We start from the raw sequence: 12,451 nt of genomic DNA, 5'->3' as shown, positions 1-12,451 counted from the left end.
TTTTATTTGCTCTTCATGTGAGGGTCTCCTCTTCGGCCCGTAAAGAAAGGTAAAGAAAAGGGTCTCTGATTAAGCCCGTGAAGAAAGGTGAATCATGTGTGAGGGTTTGATTCCCTTGCGAAGGCTTTGTGCGACGGGCTTCACTTTGGCCCTTGAGAATGGAAAAGCTTATTATAAGAGCTTCGAGATTAGGCTTGAAATCTCAGCATAGTGGAGTACCCAAGGAGCCAAACTTGGAAGAGTGGAGTAGGTCAAGTTGTGACCGAACCACTATAGAATCTTTGTGTCCTCATTGTGGTGTCCATTGTCTCTCTCTCTCTCTCTCTCTCTCTCTCTTCCTTTCATTCTCTTGCACGTGTGGTGATTGGTAATCTCCAACCTTACTTGTGTTTATGCTTTAATTGAACAAGGGTTAGTAAATGCACTTGTGTTAAATGTTATAGACTCATTTTTACAAGTTGCAAATGAAGCCCAAGTGTTTAAATCACTCACCTTTTAAATCATTTTGCCTGGTCATGCCCTTTCACATAGGTTTCACCTAGGGCCAATGACAAATAAATAGGAGGAGAGCCAAATGGTTGCTTTTTCATGTTTATATAGACCATTGTGATATGCTCACAGTCTATTGCCCCTATAATTGTGCTTAACTTACATATCTTTTGAAATAAAAATAAATATGCTTATAATGCTCTTTACTTTGTTTTCTATTTTGATAAGCATCATATGAGCTTCATTGACACATCATTTACACTTTGAATAACTCTTATAAGTTGTTCTTCATCTTGACACCCCACTTGCACTTTCACTTGCATATTCCTACCTTTTTGTTGTTGCCAAAATGGGGAGTATTTTGGGAATTGATTAGGTAGTCCATATTGTATATGCACCATATGCAATATAGACTACCTAATCAATTCCCAAAACCAACTATGGACATTAGAAGACAAGGATGTGCATCTATCTTCTTTCGATAGATGTGGAGCTTTGGCATATTGTTAACAATGGATACACTTTGCCTTCTAAACCATTTGAAGAATGGAATGGTGTAGAGAAAAGGCAAGCAAACTTGAACTACAAAGGTATTAATTATTTATTTTGTGCCTTATGTACGAAGGAGTTTAATAGGGTAGCTCTTTTTTATTCCGCCAAGATTATTTGGGATACCCTTGCCATTACCTATGAGGGAACATCTCAAGTCAAGGATTCTAAAGTAAACTTGTTAAAGAGCAAATATGAAATGTTTAGATTGAATCTATATGAAAACATATCCGAAATGTTTACCCGATTTTCTAAAATTACAAATGAATTGGCTAATCTTGATAAATCTTATCCTAATGATGAGCTTGTGGGTAAGTTGCTTAGGTCACTTCCTCCACATTGGGATCCAAAGGTTACCGCCGTACAAGAATCAAAGGATCTCTCTAAGCTCACTTTGGAGGAGATTTTAGGATCTCTTATCACTCATGAGATGCTCCTCACTAGCCGACAAGAGGAGAAGAAACCAAAAGAGAAAGAAAAAGATAGTAGGTCCCTAGCACTCAAAGCCTCCAAGGCGGACTCATCATCCTCAAGTGAAGCGGATTGTGATGAAGAGGAAGCGTTGAGAAAATTCAGAAGCTTATGGAGAAAGAAGCACAAGAAAGATAAAAAGAAAAAGAAAGTGACTTAGAGGTTGGAATAAGATGCTACAATTGTAAGAAGACGAGACACAAAAGATCAGAGTGTCCACTTCCCAAGTCATCATCCTCGAAGTACAAAGGAAATAAGAACGATTGGAAGAAGAACAAAGGTATTGTAGCCGCTTGGGATGCATCAAGTGCTTCAAGCAAAAGCTCAAGTGAAAGGGAAACAAATAAAGATGATTTATGCTTCATGACACTCACCCATAAAGATGAGGTAAATTCAAACCCTTCTCATAGTTCATCTAGTAGTGATAGTGGAAGCATGTCTTATGATGAATTACATAATACTTTGCATTCCCAAATTTCAAAAAATAAAGCTCTTAAGAAATTTATTTCCAAATTAGAAAATGAGCTTGATATGTTGAAAAATGAATCATCTTCTTCCAAATCTCAAGGTCAAGTGCAAATTAAAAATCTTAAACTTGAGATTGCAATCCTTAAGGGTTGTTTGGATGAGAAAACTTGCCAAATAGTCAAATTCCAAAATGTGGCAAGCTCTTCCAATTGTTATGAAGATGAGAATAATGAGTTTTTAAAACAAATAACCCATCTCATAATGAAAATGAAAGCTTAAGATTATGTCTTCATGGATTTTTAAATGGTGATAAAATCATTGACATAATCATGAAGAAGGCTAGTCATAGACCTAAACATGTGTTTTATGATAAGACTAGTTTATCTAACCCTCATGTTAGATGCCATTATTGTGGAATTTATGGTCACTATCAATTCCTATGTGCATCTATGATTAGGGATAGTTGTGGGACCAAGAAAGCTTGGGTTCCCAAAGCCCCCACATGATTCTACTCATATATTTATCTGAGATTAGGGGCTTGCACTTAAATTTGAATATCATTCTATTATGGTTTTTAAAATCCCCTCTTGTGTTGTATTAGTATTCTAAATAGGGGGAGTTATATGTTTGATTTTTTCCTTGAAAAATGAGGTGCTTAAAATTAAAAATTTTATGCCTTTGATTTTTTGACCCATCTTTTTGTTGATGAGAAATGGGGAGAAAAATCTAGAGTAAGAAAAATATGTTCGCTTTTATTGGAAAATCTCTTGTGCTTGTCATCATAAAAAAGGGAGAGACCGTAAGCCCAATGATTCCCACCTTGGCATTCCCATCTTCTTTTGATGATTCCAAACTTAAGTGATTTTATTTCACTAATGTGTTTGTTTGTCTTAGTTGTAGATCATAAATAGTGTGATATCAAGGTTGCTCGGATCAAGTCCAAGAAGCTCTTATTGGACCGTATTCGGAAGGCCAAAGTCATTGGAGATCCAAGAACCAAGAAGAGTTGAAGCAATGCAAAGTGAAGATCATTCTTTGAAGTCTTGTTAGATTGTAAAGATCCAATCCTAGTTTAGGTTTTGAGAAGCATAAATGAAGTGATCACACACCCCTAAATGAACTAAATGATTAAGTGTTTGTCCTTGTGGTGTTCCAAGACTTTGGAACCCTCATAACAATCCCAACTATGTATAAAATTGGAAGTCCATGAGACTAAAACAAACTTAAAAACCTGCTGAAATAGGCTTCTCGAAACTCAGAGCTTGGAACTCCGAGACAGTCCTCAGAGCTCTGAGAAATGGTCTAGGGACTATATTCCAATCTCTGTTTGAATTACCGGAACTCCGAGTGTAATTCTCGGAACTCCGAGAACACTATGTCGGGAAAAAAATATATCCGTTGGGGTTTTTCGCAGAATTACGACTATGCCCCTCAAACGGTCATTTTTTGGTACGATATATATATATATATATATATATATATATGAGATCTAAACTTCACCATATCCAATTCTAACACTTAAGAACCATATTGGAACATCCTAAGAGTGAATCAAGCTTGTTTTATGCGTCTCATCCTCTAGATTAAGGATTTGGATCATAGGCTCTTATTTGTACATCTTCTTCAAGATTGTAACACTTTGGAAGGGATTTTTTGTGTTCTTTCTTTCTTGACAAATCATTGTATTTGAGCGAGTGTTCGGAGAAGCGAAGCCCATTCTCCGTGGTGAGGATTGCCACAAAGGTTAAAGCAATTGGAAATTGTAATTGGCACCGGTCTTCGTCAAGGTTAAGAAGATCAACATAGTGAAGCCATCAACGCGTTTGGTTGGTGGAGTGGAGTAGGCCTCGTGTTTGACGACCGAACCACTTTAAATCTCGGGTGCACTCTTTCTTGACTCTTGCTCTTTTCATTTGCATTGCGCTTTAGATTTAACTTTCTTGCTTAATTGTTTTCATCTCTTAATATTTAATTGGGTAAAAGTTTTCAAAAGGTTAAAAATTTGATTTTATAAAAACCTAATCTCCCTCCTCTTAAGTTGCCAATAAGCATACTCAGGCCGAACATTGGAATTTCACTTTCTACTCTTCAGTTTCTTTCAACACAATGAAGGCTCCACTAAATCTCGCAACGATCCGCTCTCTGAACAGGAGATTCTATCTAGAAGACTCTCCCATAATAAGAAAAAGATTCTGGATGAAGAATGATGAAGCGTAACGCAAAATAAGGTACACAATCTCCTCTCTTTTCTTGTTGTTGTGGTGGAGTTCTTCTGAATGGTGCTAATTTTGCAATAGTTGTGTCACCATTTTTCATCATGATTTTTGGGTAGAATTTCATTTTTTTATTAATTTTTTATCATGCTCTGGATTATACATGTTGAGGAATGACATCTTCGAAGTCCCTTTTTCTCTAACAACCTGTTGGCATCGCTATTGGGTTTTATGTAACAGAGTAGCCAAAGTTGTTTAGGATTTTTTGCTTTTGAGAGCTGTTTAAACGTAATAACTTTTGAGAGCTGTTTAAACGATAAACGATGAGATGAGTTAGTACAATTATCAAAAATGATAGTTCCGATATCAACAACCTTGAAATATTATGGCTGAACTGGGATTTCAATATCCATCTGCTTTTCTTACGTCCCCCACCTGCTGCAAATTAATCGACCACTTCAAAAGGGTTCTATGCTACAATAGACAAAGCCGAGAAGTAAGTGATATTCCAATACGGAAGAAAACAGTCAAGCACCCACAATAGGAAAAGTAAACATCAATGAATCATGTTGGTTTGTTCAAATTCTCAGTGTCTATGTTTTACAGAATGCCATGAAACTAAAAATGATATTCCCAACCATACAAGCCCATGTATATGGTGGTTCCCACAATTTTACAAGTCATGATTTGATGGGAAGGGACATTTTGATCCACCCATGTATAAGAATCTATATATATTATTAGGAGGAAGGTAGGTTTCACTGTTCATGCCTACGTGGAAAGCCTCCCCTTCCCCCTCAAATCTACATGCCAACTTATTTTCCTACATGACAACCCATTCATAATTTTTCACCAGAAAATCAAAATATGTAAAGAGCATTTATAAAAATTAATTAGGTGAACTTGAGGCCAAATCGTTTCCAATTCTCTCCAAGCATCCTTCGGAGAAATTGGCGTATAAATCCTACATGGCCCTTTCCATACCTCAATCTCCCCACCCTTAATATGGAAATCTGTTGGACTTCACCGTTTCCATTGACGATTCCTCTCCAATTCCACCGTCTCACTACCATAATTATACATACCGAGCTTGAAAGAACTTACCATTTTCATATAATAAGACAACATGGATGGGTTCCTGTCGTGATGGAGAATGATTGCCAAGACGGGCAGTTAATAGATCGATTTGCCCTCTCCGATTCTACAATGATCCAAAGGTAAAGGTTGAGAGATTTGCTCTTTCTACTCTTCAGTTTCTTTCAACACAATGAAGGCTCCACTAAATCTTGCAACGATCCCCCTTAAACAGGAGATTCTATCTAGAAAACTCTCCAATAATAAGAAAAAGATTCTGGATGATGAATGATGAAGCATAACACAAAATAAGGTACACAATCTCCTCTCTTTTCTTGTCGTTGTGATGGAGTTCTTCTGAATGGTGCTAATTTTGCAATAGTAGTGTAACTTTTTTTCATCCTGATTTTTGGGTAGAATTTCATTTTTTATTAAGTTTTTATCATGCTCTGGATTATACATGTTGAGGAATGACATCTTCGAAGTCCCTTTTTCTCTAACAACCTGTTGGCATCGCTATTGGGTTTTATGTAACAGAATAGCCAAAGTTGTTTAGGATATTTTGCTTTCTAGTGCTGCCCTCGATTAGGCAGTGGAAATAGTTGGTTAGTTTGTAGGCCTTTTGGACTATACAGTGAAAATGTCTAATGTAAATTAGTTGTTCTTGAGCACATTTTGCTTGGCTAGTATGCAAGCTTTATATCTGTCCAACTCATCTACTTCAAATTTCTTGATAGACCATTGTACATCTGATGTGATTCTTTATAGACAAATGATTTCTTATCCCCTCAATAGGAAGTACCTTTTGTAAGCATATTTCGTCAATGCTAAAAAAATGAGCAATGCTAAAAAAATGAGAACTTTATTTTATTTCATTGTTAACTCCCATTTCCATTTTTGAAAGGTTCTTTTTGTTGTATATGATAGGCAATGGAAAATGAAAAAAGGGGTGGAGATATCACTACCCTTAGGATTATTATAAAACGACACCTCCTCCTCTTGTTCCACATTAGGGTTAAGAGAGAAGTGAGGAAATATCATTTTTAAAAATTTTATTTCAATATTGTCAAATATAATTTCGGCTTTTATTTCAACATTTAATTTTAAAAAATTGTCAGTCTTTTTTCCTTAGGGTTTTAGGCACACTGCATTTCCAAATTGCATCCTTTTAGGAAAAATACATTTTAAAACATATTTCTTTAGTCTTTCAGTGCATCGCACAGGGAGTCCCACTAGTTTTCTATATATTTAATGGGTTGGCCGAAACATAACTTAATCATAAGTAGGGCTATCAATGGATCCATTTAGGATCGGATCTATATGTCTCGGTCTCAGGTTTCTTAATAGTACGTCGGATCATTTTCAAACTGCTTTCGTGATCTATTTTGAATCGGGACATCCATCGGAGTGCCCTAAGTCCCACCTAGGTTGTCACTTTGGTTGCACCTAGTTACCTCGTAGAGTAAACAGTGTAAGCAGTCAACAGGGAGGAGATAAGCCCTATGGTTACCTTGTAGATACCTCATAGAATAGTCGTAAGTAGTGGTGAGTGGTGTTTGGTTGTCACCCATGTAGAGCAATGGTGGGGGTTGTCCTGAGAAATCTATCTACCAAAAAAATTACCTGCAGTGTTTTTTGGTTGAATTTTGTTGGGAGTTCCTGGCATACCATGTCTGCAGACAAGCAGGAGACATCCCTAGTAATCTATTAGTTTCACTGTTCATGTGGACAGTCCCCCCATCTGGCGTTTGATCCTACGTGGCATCTTCTTTAGATTTAACGCAAAAAACATAAACACCAAATCTCCTATTATGGCACCTTAAAATCATATTGCTATTATGGATTGTTTCCTACAATATCGGGGTGGCATCCCTTTCTCAACAATCCAACGATTCTCTCTTTACTCAATTAACTTTTTAATATTTACTTCCGAATAATAACTTTCTAATACCGAATAAAGCTCCCTGATTCTCTTTTGGATTGCATTCTCTTGATATAAAGGTCATCTTCAATATATCTTCAAATCTCTCTCTCTCTCCATATTGTATTCTCTCTCCATTGGTGGGCCCAACATTGTTGACCCCGCCCATAATTTACAAAATGAAGTATTGTACGGCCTGCCACACCATTGGATGATCCAAACAGTCCATTTGATGGGCCACGACGTAAATAGGCTACACCCCAAAATCTCATTTCCATCTGATGATCCTAGCCCTTCCATCTGATGATTCAAGCCCTCCAAACTAAAGAGAAACTGCATATTATGGAAACATCTATAGATTGGAGGGTTCCAATCATCCCATTGAAATGATTTTTGGGGCACAACCTATTTACATTGTAAGCAATCAAATGGATGGTTTGGATCATGTTCACTCCCAAAACGATTCTATTTCTAAAGAGGTGTTAAGTAGAATACTTAGGCAAAAAAATTAGCTCTCTCTTACTAGTTATTCTCCTAAACACACCTCCCCATGTAGCGTCCATCCTACTTGGCGTTTAGTTTTCCTGAACACACCTCCCCAAATAGAGTTCATCCTAAACACACCTCCCCTTCAGAGGCAAAAAATCAGCTAGCCTTCCCCTTTACTAACCCTTCTCGATATCTTCTTCTCCTAAACGATTTTCTAAGATCTCTGAAAATGGTCCCGGATATTCCCACATCCTTAAATGGGAACTTATCATTGAATGTCATGGATATTTTGGTCCTTTTACAAGGTTATTTTTGGCAGTCCACGTATTGTCTATCTACGTAAAGGTAATTCAAACGTCATGACTCCAGCTGTTACCAAATTGTCAATCTAGAAGATTCTTTTTCCAAATAAAGCAAAGTATTAGGATTTTTTTTGCAAAAGCCTCATTATTATATCTCCACCCAATAAGAAGAAATCGTGAAAATGAAAAAAACAGGGTGGAGTTATCACTACCCTTAGGATTATTATAAAAGGACACCTCCTCTTGTTGTTCCACAATAGGGCTGAGAGAGAAGAGAGGCAAGATAGCAGAGATGAGTAAGAAAAAGAGACGGAGTCATCTTAAGAAGGTGAGGGTTTATTCTTTCCTTTCTAGAATTTTTCATCTATTTGGTAGCTATTCAACTAAGTCTGGCCATTTTCCATTTGGGTTTTATTCTCTCAAATTGTGTGGGTTTTTTTTTTTCCGAGTGTATTCAGTTTTTTAATCTGTTTTTCTCAAGTCTGTCTTCTGATTCTTTCGTTTTACTTTTTATTGGAACTTTCTTTTTCACGTGAATCATCATTTGCATATTTAAGCATGGGGCAACAATACTTCTATTGGGTTAGACAACAAATAACTTACCTCATGAGATTTTGGGAAGAAGTGAAGTTAGAAAAACAGATCACAACAAAGACGACATCGCGGCTGCCTGTTACAAGAGACATCGCGGCTGGCTGACTTTTCGGCAGATTTTGGCTTGTTCATATAAATCTTCTGAGGTGGCCGCTGTCTCATGTAACAGTGCGGCACTAAATGCCGTTCTCTGAAAGTCCCTAGCAAATCTGTTTTTACGCACTTAAAAAGGTAATTCCAACCAGCCTTGTTCCATTTTTATCTGAAAAGACCTTCAATTTATGATGGTATCAAACCTACTAAATTAAGTATAATCATATTATTTCCCTTTAAATTATGAAAAGGAAACCCATCACTAATAGTTTCACATCACATCACGGTGTAGATTCAGACTTTAGCTTAAATTGTTTAACATCACACACCACACGGTTACCTTAATTCAGAATTAATTACATTCAGATATGCTTGAATGGCCACTAGTTAATTGAAGCTCTAACAAACGAGCTTGAGTAAAACTGAAATGTAGAAGTAACCAAAACAAGAAATGAAAAACTGAAATGGTAGAAGTAACCAAAACAAGAAATGAAAATACCGTTGCTTTTCTTGTTTCATTGTGCTTATATGTATGTAAATTGACAGGATTAAGATGTTGAATGGAATGGGTGATATAGGAAAAAAGGTACGAGTCTAAACTTCTTTGCTCTTTATATGTGGATGGACTATCGATTTCTTTGTTTTTTAATATTATCTGAATTAGGGCTGCAACAGCGTCGGGTTGGGTCTGGTTTTGTAAAACCCTAGCCCAACCCTAGCTGCCATTACCTTAGCCTTGGCCCTGAGCCAGGGCCAAAAATACTCAACCCAATGCCCGCCCTACAGGGTTCAGCCCAACCCTTGCCCGCCCTTATTGGCCCTAATTGGGCCGGGCCGACCATGATTGGACCTAGCCGGGCCGGGCTGGCCCTGCTTGGGTCGGACCTAGCCGGGCAATTTTACATGTTTTCGGTCTGTTTTATCGTAAAAGATCAAAATACTTCCACACAATCTATTATTCTAATTGATATATGATTTTTGGTGATAAATACATAACCAAAACCCAATAGATGGAGAAATGAAAAACAGAAAGGCTCAAGGGTGGGCCGCAGGTAAAGTGTAAACAGGGTCGGGTCGGTCAAGGCGGGCCGGGGTAAAGTTTAAAGGGGGTCGGGTCGGGCAGGGGTATCAACCCTAAACCCGACCCGACCCGACCCTGAGTCAGGGCCAAAAAAATGTACCCAAACCCACCCTGAGGGTCAGATTTTCCAACCCTGACCCTGTTCGGGCTCAGGGCGGGTCAGGGCTCACAGGGCCAAACTTGCACCCCTAATCTGAATTATAAGAGATATTATATGGTGCTAGAGCGTAGGTGGTTCATCAAAATTTCCGCACTTGGTATTCGATCTAACAGTAGCCTCTTAAAAGTGGGCTAAAAAGTAAAAATTAAGAAGATGGATTTTAACCTAGAGTGAGATCCTACGTAGCAGAATCTGCTAAGCCACACTGGCAGTCTCTCTCCTTATATATTCACAACCTTTTTTGTACTTGGCTCCAATTCCTTAGCTACTTTGTTCTCTCTATGTTCTTTGTAGTTTTCATGGAGGAGATGGGAGGGGAATGTCGTCGGAAGTCTGACCATGTTGGCAAGGAGGCTGAAAAGATGGCGAAGATTCCCGTTGTATTAGATATTAACGTATGGGATTATCCGATTCATGAGATAACCAAGAGAGAAGAAGTGAGGAGGCCAGAGGAAGTGATTAACAGTGGAGATCTTCTTCCAAATTTCATTTTGAAGCCTTCATCAGCTTTAGTTTCCGTTAACAGAAATGATAAGAGCGGTGAGGCATCCGAAGACTCTGCTTCAGCCGTGTCAGCTAAGGTCGATGTTGGTGGGGCCGATATTTCTTTCATGATGGGGCCCACTGCCACCGATACCACCAACCCATTGGCTCTAGAGAACCTTCTGTTGCATGTCGATCTCGACGAGGAACTACGCATGTTATTTCATGTTCGGAAAAGAGGTACGAGTCTAAACTTCTTTGCTCTTTATATGTGGATGGAGTATCGATTTCTTCATTTTTTAATATTATCTGAATTATAAGAGATATTATATGGTGTTGTAGCATAGGCGGTACATCAAAAGTTCTGCACTTGGTATTCGATCCAACAGCGGCCTCTTAAGAAAGTGGGCTGCCTTAGGATCAAATATCCTGGGTGATACCGCCTGCATGTTACTTCATGCTAGGTCACCATATAAAAACTCAATTAATAAAACTTTTAAACAAATGTACAATAATGCTAATGCTAAGAATATTAGGACCTCTTTGGATTCACTGTGCATTAGTCTCTATTTATTGATAAGATTATTTGAATTTAATCTTTCTAGTAAATAATAACATTAATTAGGAGTTCATTAGGTCCTAGTACATTTCTTTAAAAGTTTTATTACCAGCTCTTTGGATTCACTTGAGTTTTTATATGGTGCCCTAGCATGACTGCATGAAGTAACATGCAGGCGGATACCATCCTTGATATTTGATCCTAAGGCAGCCCACTTTTTTAAGAGGCCGCTGTTGGGTCGAATACCATACCAAGTGCGGAACTTTTGATGTACCACCTACGCTCCAGCACGACACGATTTCTGAAAGAGGATTTGCCTGCAAAATCTACTTTTACTATCATCAAATAAAGGCAATTACCTTAACTCAGCCTATCCAAGGTGGGCATTTTCTCAATGCAAATCTTACCTATTCTGAACCTCACGTTTGGAAGGGTCAATCTTAACCCAACCTGCCTCTAAATCTCCCAACCCTAATCCAACCAATCTGACCTGATTTCTGAAATCGAGGAGGGTTGGTTTTGGATTCGCCTACGGCTTAAACTGAAAAAATATAAACAGATGACTTTAAGATTTTAAGAATCGCAGTAAAAAAAAATTAGGTGGACGTAGTTGGATCGAGTTGTCCAAGACCTTAGGCATAACCCAATCGGGTTGTCTTTTACCCACCCAAGCCAAAATCAGCTGGAACCTGTCAATTTGGGTTGAGCCTAATCCAAGTTGCTCTCCCATAGCGACGCTTGAGCCACGGCTAATTCAAGACGGGAAATCTGAAACTCGACCGAACCACAACAAGCTTCCATCTACCCGCAAACTGTTTTTTAACCTACTCACATGGGCTATACCAACCACCATTAAGCTTTTAAAAATATTCACTTGGTATTAAGTAAGCATCTTTGGAATCCAGTTTCCTAATTTGTAAATAAGCATATTTTAATCTAATCTTATTTGCAGATGGGATTTGCGAAACTACTTTGAGAATTGAATCAAACCTTTCCCACCATTGGGTTGTAGATGGTAACGAACAGGAGTCGTTGTCCAACAAGAGGTGGGCTATTGATCGAAACATCTAACAAAGACCTAGTTTCGGAGTTTTTTGACGGGGACGATTCTCGGTGGGAAAATGGTTCGAGCTGGGGAACCATATTGCGCCTAGTTGATGAACAGTTACCTAGATCCGAGATGCTGAACAGTGTAAATCTTGGCTTCGATAATGTCGGTACAGAGAATTCCACAAATTGCACAATTAGTGAGGGGCATTGTGGAAGTGATTATTCTGCTCCCTCTTAATCTCTGCTGATAATAGAAGATTCCAAGTTGTGTATTGTGGATGGCGGAAGTGAAATTAATTTCTAATTTAGTAAGAATTTGGAATTTGGTAACGGCATTTCCACAACAACAGGCGTGGCCATGAATAATCTGGATAACAGTGGCCACTCTTATGGTGTCTCTCATACAGTTTCAATAATCTGAATAATTTCTACCGGCATCTTAACAGTTTCAATAA

The 12,451-nt window shown here is 38.1% G+C and overlaps 1 protein-coding gene across 1 annotated transcript; it reads left to right on the top strand.

Moving 5' to 3' along the window:
• Positions 1-8,161: 8,161 nt before the first annotated feature.
• On the top strand, positions 8,162-12,451 carry LOC143872076 (uncharacterized). Its single transcript, XM_077376712.1, has 3 exons — positions 8,162-8,304; positions 10,199-10,627; positions 11,899-12,451. Exons 2-3 carry the CDS (start codon positions 10,204-10,206, stop codon positions 12,015-12,017), a joined length of 543 nt encoding a protein of 180 aa, XP_077232827.1. The 5' UTR covers positions 8,162-8,304; positions 10,199-10,203; the 3' UTR covers positions 12,018-12,451.

This window comes from Tasmannia lanceolata, unplaced genomic scaffold, assembly GCF_043159265.1.
Source record: "Tasmannia lanceolata isolate RefF3 unplaced genomic scaffold, GAP_Taslan_0.1 ptg000002l, whole genome shotgun sequence".
Classification (NCBI taxonomy): Eukaryota; Viridiplantae; Streptophyta; class Magnoliopsida; order Canellales; family Winteraceae; genus Tasmannia; species Tasmannia lanceolata.
This window is presented reverse-complemented; position numbering and strand designations above follow the sequence as displayed.